The following is a 17,172-nucleotide window of genomic DNA, read 5'->3' as shown; positions in this document are numbered from 1 at the left end:
CTTTTGGGAAGGCTGTTTCATTGTTTATCACTCCTGATCGAAAAACAACTTCACTGGATTGGACTTCAGCTGAACAGTAAAGATAAGCAGGATTTGTTTTGTTATTCTCAATATTATTTTGGAAGTGTTGCGGAAAGAGAGCTGGATGTTAAAGTGTTTTGTTTATTTCATAGGCAAATAATAAGTTGTGCTCCGTAAAAACGGATAGGCCATCTTTGATGTTCATTGACAGATCCAAAGCAAAGCATTCTTCATGAGAAAACATTGCATTGCTAATAAAGTAATCCCAACAGCCGAGCTTGTGCTGCTTAATTTGTTTCCATGGAGTGATATTATAATTCTGACATACTGAAAAATTGCCTCGCAGAGACTCATATTGCATTTGTTGCTGAGTGCGTCTTTGATATAACATTTGTTATTGCAGTGCTTGGGGTGTCTTCAGAGGAGTAATATTCTAAATGAACCTGGCTGTATTATCCTTTTAATGGAGAATGGAATTTTGCATTAAATTTTCAGCTGATTTCAAATGTGTTTCACCAGCTATTCATTACAAGTGATCTATTCAAGAATAGGGACAGTATATATATATAAAATCAGGAAAATCCTTAGCTCTCTGTCTTTGGGGAACCTCTCTGATCTTTACAATTCTTTTTTGTTAGACAAACAGGCAGCATGAACTCCTGTATTTATGCTTGCCTGTCAGGTTTTTTATAGTAGAAACACAAATCACTGTGTGTAATACAGGATTAGCCTGTCTTGCACAGTGTTATTAGAATTAGTCCTGGGTAGAGTGTGACTTAATTTCTTTTATCCTATATTTAACTTTAGTTTTAATCCCACACCAGCGTTTGCACTCAGAGGCAAACTCTACCTCCTATGTTAGTGTAAATAGTGAAGAACATATGTATTATTTCTCTGGATTTACAGAGGCAAAAATCAGAGCAGCGTATAACCCCCCTCTGTGGACTTTTATGTTCTGAGCTGCCAGTAAAATGTAAAAGGATTGTACTATGATGTCCTATTAGACTTCAGGACTGGAAGGACAGTTTGTGTTGAACACAGGCATTTTTCATAATTATGTTGCCTGCAGGGTTACCACCTGCCCTAATTTGATCTGATTAAGGTGAAATGCAAAACTGTCCTCATTTTGCGAAAAGTGGAACTTTGCCATGTTCCATCACAGAGAGCGATAGGGTGTGCATCCATGTATTGCTGGTGAGGAGGAGGAAGGAAAGTGTTATAAATAGGTAACAATTAACATTTCAGCTCCATTAAGAGAGTGCAGGTTACTTTTAGACAGTTGATTCTTTCCTAAGTATTCTGGACATGATTTTCTGTCATAAGGGATCTACGAAAAAAGAGCAAATCATAGTCACTTGTTCAGATACGTCTATACTATTCTGTGAGACATAATATATTCCACGCCTTTTCAAAATTCTCTTTTGGTTGGATGGGTTTATTGTCCATGAACATTTATTTTTAGAGTAGCCTGAGCTTGCCTCATAGTCTGAGCCATTTATGTAGCAATTTAAATATTTGTCTAAGCTGTCACTAAAAGGCTCGTGCTGGGCTCTTATAAATGCTGCACAGATTAAAGGAATTGTATTTTTTATATACTGTTTGTACAGAGTGACATCATATCCCTGGAAAAAGAAATCCAAAAGTAGCGAAAGAAAGCATTGCTGTTTCTGGGTCACTGAATATTGTTTGCCATTCTCCTTTCTCCAGTAGTAATTTTGTGCGTGTTTATGCATGTGAGAGTAAGAGAGCAAGACCTGTATGGGTGCATCTTGGTTTTTCTGTCACATATTTTTGAGCTTAGCATATTGATTTTCTTATACTGTGGACAGATAATAACCTTGAAAAAAAATGTATTTTAATTTCTTTTAACACTAGATTTTGTAATTAGAAGAGATGAAAAGCTGTATTTGTTCTCTGGCACCTGGCCACAGCTTTCTTTGTAGTACAATGGCTTATTCTACATTACATAGTCTATATGATAGCGGTAAAACACGGTAAAACATCAATGAGTGCCTGGGAGACGAGGGAATTTACTGCAACTGTTCTTTTTATCTCTCATTCCCAGAATTATAGGAAGACAGTTTTCTTCCTCCAACTTTTAAGTGGAAAAAAAAAAAAAAGAAATATTTACTCTCCAAATCTGATTCCATTCACCTTGGGCTTTGTAATATACTTCTGTTATCAAGTCATGAGTTGGAAAACTGCTGTGTGAACTTTGGTTTAATTTCAGCTTAGAAACCTTTTAGTGCCTTCTGTATTGCACCTGTTTAATTCTGGCATTCAGACATGACAGTCTTTTCAAGACTTGCCCTTCAGTAACTGGCAAATGAAATTCTCTGACAGTTAGTTTTGTCTTGTGTTGACTTTTATTCAGTGGTAGTTGGGTTTTCCCTGTGAAGACAATCTCCTCTCTTATAAAGTCTCTACCACATGCTGAAAGCTCCTGACCTCTCACTTGCCTTCTGAAAAGGACTGATCATCATCAAAGGCCACTAGCACATGAAGGTGGGAATTTGAGAGAACAGTTTGCTTTGGAGATTTCAACTACTTTTTGAATAAAAGATGAGAAAACCTTTCATGAATTGAGCTGATTGAGCTAAAAACCTAGTATATTGACAGTGAGGAGCTCCTTTCAGCCCAGAATCCTGCTATGAGCTTTCCACTAACAAAGTTTATATGGCAGAAGATATTGTGCGTTCCAAAAGACGTTTAGAGCAGCTCTGTTGTATCTCAATTAAAAAACTAGTTCACCTGTGTAATGTTAGGAGCCTTAGACTTACTGATTTTCTGATTTTTTGATGATATGAAGAAGCTGTAATAGTTTTATAGTTTTGTTAATTAAGTGATGTTGTTTCTGTAAAATTTACTTCAGTTTGACATAAGTCAGTACCTGCATAGAAAGAAGGAATTATCCTTTTTAGGTCTGCTTCTGAAGCTACTGTATTTGAGCAGTTCAGTTCAGTTTCTCTGTTCAGTTTCCCATCGCAGATAGACAGCATGGATTAGGTTTTGTTACGTAAGCTTTATATTCATTGACTTTGCTGGGAATTGCGTGGGTGAATTTAAGCCTATAATTTAAACAGGAATATTGAACAACCAGATGGTAGCATCTGTGAGTCAAATAAATTTGCTTTATTGCATGGTCACTAAGAGGTCTCCGTCTCTTGGGCAATACTGAATTTATTTTTAGAAAATCTCCCTGCTCTGAAGGACTCTTTGGATAGTTCATCTTATAGCAGTGCAGCGTATATGGAAAACTGCCAGAAATAACAGGCACTGGCATGCTGGCATTGTGCAGCTCAGAGCAATTCAGGGTTGGAATTCCAGAGAAGTGAACAGTATTTGTTCAAGTTAGTTTTAAATATTACTTTATGTAAAAAGCAAGCAAGCAAGCCGGTCCTAAACCGAAATGCCAGGTCAAAATTCCTGCTGATATTTTCTGTTGTAGAGATTTAAAGAAATAACCTAGTAGGAAATGGCTAATGTGGTTCATTAATTTTGGTCGTTCGGCTTTAAAGCATCGTTAAAAAAACAGTAAGGAGCAGCACTGCCTAGGCCAGAGCTGTGTGCAGTGTGAGAAAGCCAGCCCAACAGAATTTTCTCTAATGTGCCTGAGATGCTCTATTTGCTGTGAGTACTCAAACTTTATGTGAGCCTTTTCTATGTCTAATGCAGTCCCTTTGCAGAATTATTGCACAAGTACTGCCGGGGAGCAAAAATACCTTTTGTGTCACTAATTGATTTTGAAACTAAGCAGCACATACAAACATTAATGTAACGTGTTCAGTTGGGCAACTAACATCTCTGGTAAACCTCAGAACCCGACAAATATTCTGTCCTAACAATCAAGCTTTCAGGACACTTCCTTGAGTACTAGCTTCACTAGCCCATTTGATCCCAAAATAGTGTATAGAACCTTTTACTGACTTCAGCTGATGGAAGTTAGTCAAGACAAAACAAAATGACCATAATTCTGTTTGACAAGAGCGTTAATCAGGAGAAAAGGGTATTCAATTCTGAAATTTATAAAAGGAGCAAGTAGATTTCCTGTTATAAAGGAAGCTGTGCAATAAGGGACATTTGATCTTTCAGAAAGATATCTTTTACTGGCACAAAGTTTTTTTAACAAAATGTTAAATTCTGTGTGCAAAGCCAATTCTTCTGCTGGTATGAGCATGTGTAAGCACCATGAACTTAGCTATGCCAGTTTGCTTCAGCTGAAGAACTGCCCCACTCTTTCTAGTTTTATAGAGACTTCTAACGAGGTACAGGAAAGACCTTCACAATGTTGACCTCTGGCTGTGTAAGCCATCTGCAGCTATGCCTTGTTGCACCCTCTGTTGTAGCATTGCCCAACAGCAGAGCTGAGCTTTGCAGACTGACACATTCCGGTTGACTTTGCTAGGACAAAAGTCAATACTCGTTGCTTCTGAAAATACCTCCTCCTCTACGTTTTCTCAAAAGAATCCATTTTATTTAAGCACTCTAATATATCTTCTTTTGGGTACACTTTGTTTTACTTAATACCTACTTTTCTAGATTACTGAACAGAAAAATATCATCTGGAAACTGATGTTATTAAAATGTCACGGTGCGAGTAAAGAATCCCATGTAATTTTTTACTTAACTTTATCATTTTTATTGTATGTGACTAACTGTAGGGCGGCCAGGACCATATATTCGAGTATTACAAGATTGTCTCCAATAGGTCAATTACTGCAGGCAACAGTATATTTACAAAAAATAAATCCTCCGATGTTTTAGTGTGACAGCCAGGCTGAATGCTACTTATAGCATTTTGAAACAGATCTATAGCTAAAATGGATCAAAATTCCTGAGAAAAGTCCTGATACCTGTAGCTAAGCAGGTGTTTAGGCAAGGGAATAACTGCGGCACATCCCTTGAACAAAAAGTTGTCTAGCTTTCTTTCTTGGGGAAAAATGTTCCATAAGAGAACATATTCCAGTCACAATAGATCATCACAATCAGTATTTGAAGAAGAAGTATGAGTTACTGGCTCTGAGAATCTCACTTTGAAATTGTGGCTAGAATACATTAGCAACATTAAGAATTCAGAAGGTAAATAAATAAGATCTTTTTTTTGTAATAAATGAATAGGTAAACGTAGTTATTAAAAGCTGATTTCATGAGAGATTTTGGGTCTGACTTGTGTTTTTGTGATTACTGGTGGTTAGTAATAATTGATCCTTACAAATACAGCTATGTGCCCATGTGAAACCTCTGCTTTTTAAGACCTGCAAATGTCATGCTTCAGGACTTGAGATGTCAAATTATCCACAGATGAATTTTGTCACTTTTCTTTCCTTAAAAAAAAAACTTATGTTCTACAAAGAATGATATCTGTAAACACAGTATAGATTTACAAATTAATGACACATTAAATTTAGTTACATTACAAAATTCATAAGTAAAAGACAAAAAACTCAATAATTTACTAAACTATTTACAAAACTATTGCTTGTTAAGATCATTAAAAAAAAAAGGTGACAATGACTGTAATGATGCCCTTCTGTGGGATCTGTTAGAAGACATTTCTACAGCTTTCAGCCTAAGCAATATGCCAAAGATAGATAGGCTTATGTGCTTATGGTCTGTAAATTACGTACTTGATATTCTTCATAGTATCTCTTTCTCTTTTCAATAAAATATTTGTGCATGCCATATGCTCTCCTTAATTTTGTCTTTGTTCATGTTCCCTAACAGTGGGAATGAGAAAAGGTCACTTGAAACATCAAAACATTTAATTAACACAAATACACTTAATACTTCAAAATCGTTGTCTGTTCCCTTAAAAGTGATTGCACTGTCAGCAGCACAGGATTGTTTTTCACTCGAAGAGGCACGAACAGCACAGAGGTATATTTTTTACTCTAATATTGCAATTAGTAAACAGTTTAGAAGAGGCTAGGAAAATGAGAAAACGAACAAACGCTGGCTAATTATGGAATACCCAACCTGTTAAGCCTTGTGTGAAAGTCTGACTTGACCCCCTCTTTGTACCCCGTTGCTGTTCCTGTTATTGTCACACACAGTGTGGTGCTGGGCTTTCTCTCCTTCCTGGTCGCCACTTATCTCTGTTGCCATATTGCAAATACTGCCTTAGAGAGCTGCATTTCCAAATATTCTGATTTTTTTTGTGTGTGTGATTTTCTATATGAAACATTTTCCATATCTATACTCAGTTCAAATATGATTTTACTTAGACAAATCAAAAAAAGGACACTCATCCATTAATTCTCTAAGCATGAAATAACTGGTTATTCTCGTGTATATGAAATATTATTCAGCTGCAAGCTTGGCTTAGCAATTAGCACTGTGGAAAGAAATCCTTTGAAGGACACTGATAGATATTCATATATGGTTATGTTCAGAGCTCACAAAAGGGTATGTACTTTTCAGAAATAGCAAGTGTTGATGCGGACATAAATTATAAGCAAGAGGAAATGGAATTTATGCTGTGTTCATAATGTAAGTAAGTGCTCCGTTTGCAAGGGGCTAAACATGAGAGGAAAACTTATATGCTTAAAGTGAAGCATATGCATATTCATAAATGACTTGTTGGATTGCAGATGTTTGCTGAAATTGATCTCATCTAACTTTAAAAGTTAGTTGTGTAAATTTTATCTAGTTACCTTAGACTCTGTAGTTAATAAAGAGAAATAATACCGTTGTTGGGTCTGTCTCAGACAAGAGGATTTAGCCTATGAAGGTGCGCATTTCCCTCCATTGACTATAAAGGAAACATGCAAGGAATATATTAGATCTAGATAACTAATTTTTAGATGCTTAAATTCAGTGAAGTGAACCTCACCTAAATGTACATTTTGGGGAAAGATGGAACTTAATATGCAAGACAGGAAATACTGCTACATACCTTTGGTGGAAAATAAGACACAGCATATAATCCTTCAGTATAGGTATAAACGTTTGTAGCTGTAGAGTATTTTTTGAAGACATTATAGCTGAGGAGAGAATTCAATACCCTGAAGGTAAAAAATATATTTGTGACCAATATGCATTTCCTTTTGGTGCAGAATTTGAGAGGCAATATTCATCTGCTGCATCTATGGCAAGGAGACAGAGCTGCACAAACCTTCGTGATATTGCAGACAGCTGTGCGTGGGCATGGCCAGTAATGCCTGCCAGTTGAGGGGGCCTGTACATCCTGTTGGCCTGCTTCTCTTCATGTGAGCTTAAAATAGGTGACCTGCAGGTCAGGGTTTGGGCTGGGGTCCCTGTGTCGGGGCAGGGGCAGGGGCAGGGGCAGGGGCAGGGGCAGGGGCAGGGGCAGGGGCAGGGGCAGGGGCAGGGGCAGGGGCAGGGGCAGGGGCAGGGGCAGGGGCAGGGCTGGAGCTGGAGCTGGAGCTGGAGCTGGAGCTGGCACCGCTGCGGCGTCCAATGCAGCAACTGGTGGCCCCAGACTGGGCTGAGATAGGACCAGGGATGGAGAGAGGGAGCCTGGGGTGTGGGCAGGAAAGGGGAGGCTTGGGGGGGCCCTCAGCACCCTGATATTTGCATTGCCTCTCGAAATTGTTCATATTCAGAACAGAAATCCTTTTTTGCTTGCATTTTGCCAGTTTATACAATATTAAAGAGTTGATTTAATTTTTGCTTTGGCTGTTCATTGGAAAACATAAGTCATACAAAGAATTAATTTTAAGTAAAAACAAAAACAGAAGCTAATTCTGTCTGAGACAAAATATGTGATGATTTGGGTAATTAAATTGGTGGTAGTTGGAATCGTAGTTAAATTGTAAGTGTAGCTGAAAATGTATGTTCAGAGCAATTCTAATCAGAGGATTTATGATGTCAGGAGACATTACTTTTTGATATATCCTTCTTAAATTTTGCTTTTTTACTTCTCTTTTGGAGTTGTGGCTCCTTATGTGAACAAGTTAATAATATCTTTATGAAGAGAATGCCACAATGATAAGGCCTTGCAGTTGTAAATTTCTGTAATTTTAAATGTACATTTCATTCATAAGTGTAGCTTTTGTACATTAGCATTTGGAGTAAATTAATAATGCAAAGTGAGACTCAAGCGACAAAGGAAATTACTAGAACAAATAATCTGGGATGTGATAGAAAATTTAAAACGGAAACAAAGCAGTGAGTTTTTAAAGCTACTGATGCTTTGAACTTGGTATCATCCAATTATGTATTAGATTCCTGCTGAGACTATTCGCCTCTTTCCTGTGCCATCTCACTAGTTTTATAGCTCTTAGTCCTTTGAGGTCGATAGAGTTACGTCAGAGAAAAAGTGGTATAAAAAACTTAAAGATTTGCACCAATTTCATACTCATTATGTCTCATTCTGCCTCCACAGCAGGCAAAAACCTGTAACAGTCACTGCAGCCAAGAACATATGAAACACATAGATTTGAATTTCAGCTGAAAGAAGGAACTAACAAATGCTTTAGCTGTCATTATATCAGCCTGCAGATGTCTTCAATCCAGAGTTTTGACTTCTGATTAAAGGCAATTGTTCATGCCTTTGCATCATTGCCTTTTATTCCTATAGTGTTTAATTTTTATTGATTTATTTATGTAAATATTGCTATATTTTGGTGTATGTGTGTGGAAATTTTATGTAAGCCTTTGTTTTTTCAAGCAGTATTTGAGTAAGAAGGGGAAAATGAAAACTAGTAATTGTTAGGGCTATTGAATATAAGGGTTTCTGAGTTACAGAGAGCATAATAATTAGTGCTAGTTGTGCATCAAACACTTATACATACGTTTTTTCTTTTACACTTTTGTATGCAAAATTTGCCCATGAACCCAGTGGGTACTGTGCTTAACTTGTTATAGTTTTCAAATCTCTGTATGTGTTTGCATATAAATGCATATGTTGGCAAATATATGCGTGTTTGACAAATCATTCTTAATGCTTTTCAGCAGAATAGGTATTTTTTGATCTCTTTTATTTTTGCCTACAGAATGGTTACTTGTCTACAACTTTTGTCTTTAGTCACAGTGTAGGAATTTGACATCACCCAGGGCTTTTTAAAGCCACCAGATAATTGGTAAAAATAGGTCACAGTGTTAGAATGTGTTTTACAAAGCTCTGCTTAGAGAACAGAAGAAATTAAAGTAGACATAGGAAATATAATAAGTACATCCAAAGAGAGAGAAAGATATTTTGATCATACTCCATTTATTTTTTTCCATATTTCTTCATTGTTCCTCTATTTTTCCTAAAATAATTGTTTGATCAATTTGCTTCTGCAGTGTGAAGGACTGAAGGGACCGAAAGAACTTCTTACAAAGAGCACACTATTTCGATATAAAGATACTGCATATATTTAGCATTTCTAAGGTGATTGTTGCTGGACAGTCATTTGATAACAGAGACATCGTTTTTATGCTTCCTCTTTTCTTTGCTTCACTAGCAACTTCAGGATCTCTTACATAATCAGCTTTCAAGTTCCAGTGAAAATCTAGAGTATGAAAAGACTGAGAGCTTGATTAGGGAAGTCTCTGGAAAACAGGCTACAGAAAATATTCTGTTGGGGATATTACCGGACATCTAGTAACACTAATAATAAACATGAATATATAGCATCATACTTTTAATTTTTTTAAAAACAAAGAATCATTGATTCCAGGGTGTCTATAGTCTCTTACATGAGCGAGAAAGAGGATGCATACGAACAGTTCGCATAAGGAAGATCATACACATTTGATATGAAAAAAGCAAAATGGGATGGATTTCTGGGAGAAATAGGCATTAGGGAAATATAGTTTCAGAGAGGACAAAAAGAGAAAGGGTTCTTGCTATGCAAGAAAAGGAATACATCCCTGCATTAAGGGATATAGAAGAAAGAAATGAGTGGAGGAGGAAGAAACTGTAAAGACTGTGAAAAGCAGAGGGAGGCAAGAAGCAGTTTAGCTGTTGTTAAGAAGTTAACATCTGTCAAAGATTAACACACGGTATTACATGAAATCATAATTATCCTCTGTGCTTAGAAATTCCTATAGCAATGTACAATCAATGCAGAATTTTTCAGTGAAAATGGCATAAGGAAAGAAAAATTAATCATTACATAAGGTCCTGAGCATAAGAAAGAGGAACTATGTTTTATGCGATGTGTTCTGACCTAAAACACAGAGAATATAATTGTGTCCATGTGTGTATAGCAGGGATTTTGCCTTTTCAGTTATGCAGCTTGCAGGTATCAGGGCACCTTCTTTCGTACTGCTAACACAACTATGCCAACAAAAGTTGTGAGTATAAGCCATGCCTCTGTTTGCCTTTAAGTGGAGTCACTCTGCTCATGGGGACAACCATCTCCAAATTCATTTACATCCTTTTAATAGTAACATTAACTGTATAAGAGAACTTTTTCATAATTGTGTTAGCAGAAAAGCAGGTTGATAAAAATCTTAGTTCATCCCATGTTCTGGGGAAAACTATGTTTTTAATTCCTTCTTTAGAGCAGTATTCTCTCAGTTGCAAAACTCCAAAAGAAGAAATAAGTATACAGAATGTGGAGAAGGGGATAGGCCAATTGGGAGGAATAGAAGGATATTGTTAGAGTATGCAGGGATGCGACAAGGAAGGCTAAGGCCCATTTGGAACTAAATCTGGCAAGGGATGTCAAGAATAACAAGAAGGGAAAGGAAGCAAAAGGAAGAAAAGAAGGGAAAATGTGGGCCTGCTGCTGAATGGGGTGGGTGCCCTGGTAATGAAGGATACAGAGAAGGCAGAGTTGCTGAACACCTTCATTGCTTCAGTCTTCACTGCTAAGGCCAGCCCTTGGGAATTCCAGACCCTGGAGATAAGACAGAAAGTCTGGAGAAGGGAAGATTCTCCCTTGGTTGGGGAGGATTGGGTCTGAGATCATTTGTGCAAACTTGACATTCACAAATCCTTGGGCCCCGATGGGATGCACCCACAAGTACTCAGGGAGCTGGCGGATGTTATTGCTAGGCCACTCTCCGTCATCTTTGAAAGGTCCTGGAGAACAGGAGAGGTGCCTGAGGACTGGAAGAAAGCCAGTGTCTCCCCAGTCTTCAAACAGGGCAAGAAGGAGGAGCCAGGAAACTACAGGCCTCTCAGCCTCACCTCCAGCCCTGGAAAGGTGATGGAACAGCTCATCCTGGAGGTCATCTCTAAGCATGTGGAGAACAAGAAGGTGGTCAGGAGTAGTCAGCATGGATTCACCAAAGGGAAATCATGCTTGACCAACCTGATGGCCTTCTCTGATGGGACAATTGGCTGGATAGGTAACGGGAAAGCAGTGGATGTTGTCTGCCTGGACTTCTGCAAGGCTTTGGACACTGTCTCCCATCACATCCTCACAGGTAAACTCAGGAAGTGGGGGCTGGATGAGTGGACGGTGAGGTGGATTGAGAACTGGCTGAATGGCAGGGCTCAGAGGGTTGTGGTCAGTGATGCAGAGTCTAGTTGGAGGCCTGTAGCTAGCGAGGTCCCCAGTTTTGGGCTCCCCGGTGCAAGAAAGACATAGGGCAGAGGGCTACCAAGATGGTTAAGGGACTGGAGCATCTCTCCTATGAAGAAAGGCGGAGGGAGCTGGGGCTGTTCAGCCTGGAGAAGAGAAGGCTGAGAGGCAATCTCATCAATGTCTACAAGCATCTGAAGGGAGGATGTCGAGAGGATGAGGCCAGTCTCTTCTCCATAGTGCCCAGCGACAGGACAAGAGGCAACAAGCCTTAAACTGAAACACAGGAAGTTCCATGTGAACATGAGGAAAAGCTTCTTTCGTGTGAGGGTGACAGAGCACTGGAACAGGTTGCCCAGAGAGGTTGTGGAGCCTCCTTCCCTGGACAAACTCAAAAGTCATCTGGACACAATCCTGGGCAATGTGCTCTAGCTAACCATGCTCGAACTGGGAGTTTGAACTAAATAATCTCCAGAGGTCCCTTCCAACCTCAACCATTCTGTGATTCTGTGATTCTCTTCTTTTTATGTGTTCACAAGCAGATTCTTCAAATTATAGTTACAGAAATAAAGCCCAGATTGTTTTCACAGATCTGCACTTTTATCCCTTGCCAGAAATGAGTCTAGCAGTCTGCAGAAGTGAGTAGTACCCTTGAATTTCATCACTCGGAAGGTAATCACAGTTTGAACAGATCAGTAAACTGTATGGCATCAAGAGAAATATATTTTTTCTTGGTGGTCTGTAGAGATGTGAACGTCTGTAACAATCAAACCCTAATCTGAGTACAAAGTTTGGCACATCTCTCCTCTGCCTGTGTAGTTGGTTTGTGTTTTACATCAATGGGTATCAACTACTTATTTGTGCAGTGTATTATGTTTGTGATAGCCAAAAATAGAGTGATCTGTGAGGCCTGCAGAGTCTGTGAAGTCCTTCAGGGAACCAAGGAAAACCTGTATTACACTTAGAAATGAGTCCAAAACCTGGTGTGTGAATCAGAATTCAGCTTTGGGTAGCTCCAAGGTTTTGATGCGAGATCCTCTTTTAACAAGCTTGTTGGCTTACACTAAAAGGCTGGCAGTTGCTAGCAGACAGTGCTGCGATTTTCATCTTTCTTTTGGTTTGCAGTCCCTTGGGAAAAAGGCTAAAATATACAAAACATAACCTTTGTAAGTGTTCTTGGTAGTAGGTTCAGAAATGTGGAAGGATTATATGATAGATGATTTTCAGCATCCTGATGCCTGCAGAGCCATGGCTAATCTTTCTAATCTTCTTTATCTAATGTAATCTGTATATTCTATCCTCTCTACATCTATGTATCTGATACTGATAGTGGAACAGCACTGACGGGGAGCTCTAAAATGCCTGGTTTTGTTTCTTCCCAACAGCTGGCTGTCCAGACTCCTTGATTAAAGAGCTTCATCACTTCAGGATTCTGGGAGAAGAGCAGGTGAGTTAGCATCTCAAAGACAGCATCGTAATGCCATGAAAGATAGACGCTAATGAGACAGTCTCGTCTCTCTCCAGGGAGGCAGTGTGTGTCTCATGACCCCCGGTGACCTGAAAAGTGGGAAAAAAGCACATGGGAGATATACATGAGATTTTTTTTTTTCATTCTATCCATCAGCCTTGACAGGTTATTAATTGGTACATCTGCTATCTGCCACAGCTTTTCAGCTTTGGACTACAGCAGTAAACAGGCTCTCTAAAACATCAGAGAGACAAACAGTCTGACTAAGGGACTGATATTTACAGCTACTCATAATATGAACTGTCTGTTTTTGCGGCCTTTTGGTATCTTTTAAAAGTATGTTTCTCATTCATAATTATAGTTGTGCTTTGTACTCACAGAACTGTTTCTGTAGAGGGATCTTGAGAAAATGCAAGTAATGTGTGCTTTTGTAGCAGTCAGAAGATGGTCACAGTTCCTATTTGGTCAGTACTAAAATTAACATACAGATAAATTGAGAAAATAGCCTTAAATTTTGAAAGGCAACTTGAATTTTTGAATACTTGGTATTTCTGAAATTCAGGTTGTCCATGTCTTTCCATTCTGCCTCTCCTAATGGTGCCTAACTGCCTAACACAAAGTTACAGGCTCTAGGGACCAAGGACCTAACAGGTCAGCATTGATGTACTGTACATCAGAGTATCAGTGTCTTTTAGTGAATCTAGCTCCAAGGGACTTAGATAAGGCTGTATGAAGGCTGTGTCGGAGGCAGAAGTAGGTCCTGGCATGTCCATTCCAAGTTTGGTTCCTTAGGTGTTAGATTCGACTTTATTGTTTACAACATCCTTTTGCTTCTCCATTCCCTTTCATTCCCCTACACGTATATTTTTATTGCAGTTAGGACTGCTGGTATGTTTTCTAGACTTTTAGTGTTCTCCTTGTCAGACCCTCTTTTCAGCTGTTATAGAAAGTCAGCCTAATTCCTTAGGGACTCAATTTCTCCTCAGCAGGAAGGCAGCCTGAAGAGGAGAGTGAGAGGATTTAACTGACAGGAATGGAAAAAAAGACAAAAAACAGGCCAGGCAATTCCCAAGGAGGAAATGGAAGGAGGACTCTGTTGAGACTGGGGATTTAGGAAGAGCAAATAAAAGAAATTATGACTGGGATTGTATGGGCCAGGAGAGTGATAAGAGCCAGCTGGCAAATAGAGGGAAGAATGACACCAGGGATGGAGCTTGGGGAAGAAGGAGAAATGGGACTGACTGGGCAAAGAGGGTAGGAGTAGAAATCAAGGTGGGAGGGGACAAGGAACTGGGGACCAAGGACTGGAGAGCAATGACTAAGTAAAGAAACTTGGTAGAAGAGACTGATAAATAAAGGAAGGTCTGTACTAAATGAGCTGCCCAAGGAGGTGAAGCTATGCAGAGGAGGCTAGCAAGAGAGGGAAGAAAGGAGAGTTTGGAAGGGGAGGGAGGAAATGGCTCAAGCGAGAGACTGAGGGTAGAGGGAGAAGGCCATCAAACCAGAGTTTCATAGCTGCTGTGGCAGACATCTGAGGTGGAGTTACAAAACTCAGCCTTGCTAATGACCGCTGACAGAGCTGATACGCTTTACTTGATGGACTTTCTGCTTTTTTCTATTTATTTTTTAAAAAAGGAAGTGGTAGACATAAAAATGAAGGCTAAAAGAGTTAAGAGTGCAAATTAAGAATTCAGAGATTAGGAAATGTCAGATTTAAGACTACCTGTTTAATTAATTTCTTTCTTTGTTCACCTTTGTCTGCCCATCCACCCTTGTGTCTTTGCATTATGAGAGGATTAAATTATATGGTCACACATTAGCTCCAGAGCTGAGATGATGTAAACCACAAAAAACCTCAAAAGCGAGGACAATTAGTCTGTATCAAATAATAAGAGAAGTCTTGAAGAGGGTGGGCTGAGAAGGAGTTCTATGAGGAAAGCACTGCTAGTGAAATAGACACAGTATTTTTGCCACACAGAATATTGTGGGTATTTTTCAGGCTTTTGTAATGGAATTACTCCTTTTTTATTGACTAAAAGTTGTTATTGACCTAAATAGATGAAAAATGTTTCACAGTATGAATTAGGAGCATAAAACTATGTAGATGGAAAGTTGTTTTTCAGAATGGATCTAACCTATAAGGATTTGTCTTTCACTGAAAATGGCTACACTAACAGGATATTTGGATACAGTGATCATCATTACAGTCTTGTGAAATGTCTTTGCAAATAATGAACGTTGCCATGCTATTTCAATTATTCCATGAGCCTATACAAGTATAAAGAATACTGCAACTGTCCCTTCACAAAAGGAATATTGTAATGAGCCTAGCGGTGACCGCAGCAGTGCTTGCTTGGAGTTATCCCACAGTTTGATAGATAGGGAGAAGTTGGTGCAAAAGCAAGGTTAAAAAAAAGTTAAAATCACGTAAATGAAGAAAATAAGGAATTTCAGGCAAATTTGTTATTCATCTGACTATTTAATTATTTCTTATATTTATTTATTTTTTAGTTTTTTAATAGACTTAAAAGTATGTCTTTTTCTGTTGTCATGTGTACTAGATAGATAGAAAAAAATCGTAATTAATTGCAGCGCTGCTGAATTCAGACTACTTACAATTTCAGCATTACCAACCAGCATATATTTTCTTCAAGCCCAAGCAATAGTCAAAGAATAATAGGGGTATCTTACTGCTGCATGTTCAGTCTAGGTTTATTTTGAAAATGCTTATATATTTAAGGCCAGATTGTAATAACGGAATAGATCATTATAATGATCTCCTCTGATCTCCTTTAGAATACAGATTACATGACTTCCTTGAATAAATTCTCGTCCAAACTGGAGTATAAAGCCTAGAAAAATATCCATTCTTTGCTTAGAAATCACTTGTTGACTTTAGATCCTGTTATACTTTTCAGGTATGAAGGACAGAAAATTCACAGCCTCTTCTCTTGCAGCCATTCTGCCAGTACACTCCCTATATTGCAATATCTGCCATTCCTCAGTGTCCAGACCCTTTGCATATCCAGTTCCCTCTTTCCTACCAGAAGGCAATGAGGGATCGTCATAAAAAAAAGCCTTGAACTTGTGAATTTGACTCAGAAAGAGCCACCATGCCCCTAAAAAGGATTAAAATAGATTGCTTATATAACAAAAACAAATCAGATTGCCAGCTAAATCTTTTTCAGCCAAAATAGTTTGAAATGTGCATGCCTACTGTAGGCACTCATATCTTCCAGTTAAAGCAATGACTGTCCAGTGAGAAGCAATGTGATTTTCCTACCAAGCGATTCCTATTAATTCATCTCAGAGTTACCTTAGTGCTTTTGGACATGGACAGGCACAGCTCAGATTCAGCTCACCTATCCACTTAGCCACCGCTTCCTGGCTAGAAATCAGAAACTGCAATTGTGGCCGATACTGTTTGTTCCTAGAAACTTGGCTTTACTGAAATGTAAGTTGTTTGCTTAAACCCAGTTTAGCAATAGTCTCGATCACTCTGTAGCATGAACTTATTTTGTTCATTGCTTCCTCTTCTCAAATTGTCGCAGACTTTATCTGTGATGCTTTAAGTCCCTGGTTTTCTTCCAAGTCATTGATAAAACTTTTAAGTGGCATAAGGCCAGGAATCAATACCTTCAGGACCTTTTTGGAAACACACCTGCCTAATGATGATTACCTGTTTACAATTATATTTTGAGACCTGCCAGATAGCTAAGTTTTAATCCTCTTAATATATGGCATGTTAATTTTGTATCACTCTAGATACTTAATCAAAATGTCATGCAGCACCAAGACAAATGCCTTAGAAAAGTCTTCTTCATCAACTCTTTTACCTTTATCAACCAAACTTCAGTCAAATTAAAATCAAGCAACTGTTGCTAATACAAAACCATAGTCGCTACCATTTCTTCATCAGGTATTTGTTTCCTGTAAATACTGAGCATATATCATTTTTGTTGATGTCAGTAAGAGATAAAGGTGTTGAGCAGTTTGCAGGATAAAACCATGGGAAAACATTTGTCTGCCTGTCTATCTGTCTATCTAAATAAGCTATTTATCTAAACATAAGCACTTAAGGAGGACTAATGCTGAGACTAAAAGGCTTTGTATTTAGCTTGAAGTGTGATGAGTTGCTGCTTATTCTAATATGTGCCCAGAGGAATTCTGTAATGATTCTGTGATGAATAGTTGTCAAAATAAACAAAATTCTCTGTAGTTTCCTAAACATGTTAATTTCCCATGTTGCACCTTGACCTT

At 38.5% G+C, this 17,172-nt stretch overlaps 1 protein-coding gene across 4 annotated transcripts in view; it reads left to right on the top strand.

Annotated features, from left to right (window-relative positions):
* The window catches only part of PRKN (parkin RBR E3 ubiquitin protein ligase), an 802,661-nt gene that overhangs the window by 657,766 nt on the left and 127,723 nt on the right, over positions 1 to 17,172 (top strand). For all 4 annotated transcript variants that reach the window (XM_068938910.1, XM_068938909.1, XM_068938911.1 and 1 more), the window contains one exon: positions 12,830 to 12,891. In XM_068938910.1, the coding sequence (XP_068795011.1) occupies positions 12,830 to 12,891 (62 nt within the window). The remainder of the gene's footprint in view (positions 1 to 12,829; positions 12,892 to 17,172) is intronic.

Source organism: Struthio camelus, chromosome 3 (genome assembly GCF_040807025.1).
Source record: "Struthio camelus isolate bStrCam1 chromosome 3, bStrCam1.hap1, whole genome shotgun sequence".
NCBI lineage: Eukaryota > Metazoa > Chordata > Aves > Struthioniformes > Struthionidae > Struthio > Struthio camelus.
Note: the sequence above shows the minus strand (reverse complement) of the source record. Positions and strands in the feature narration are given on the sequence as shown.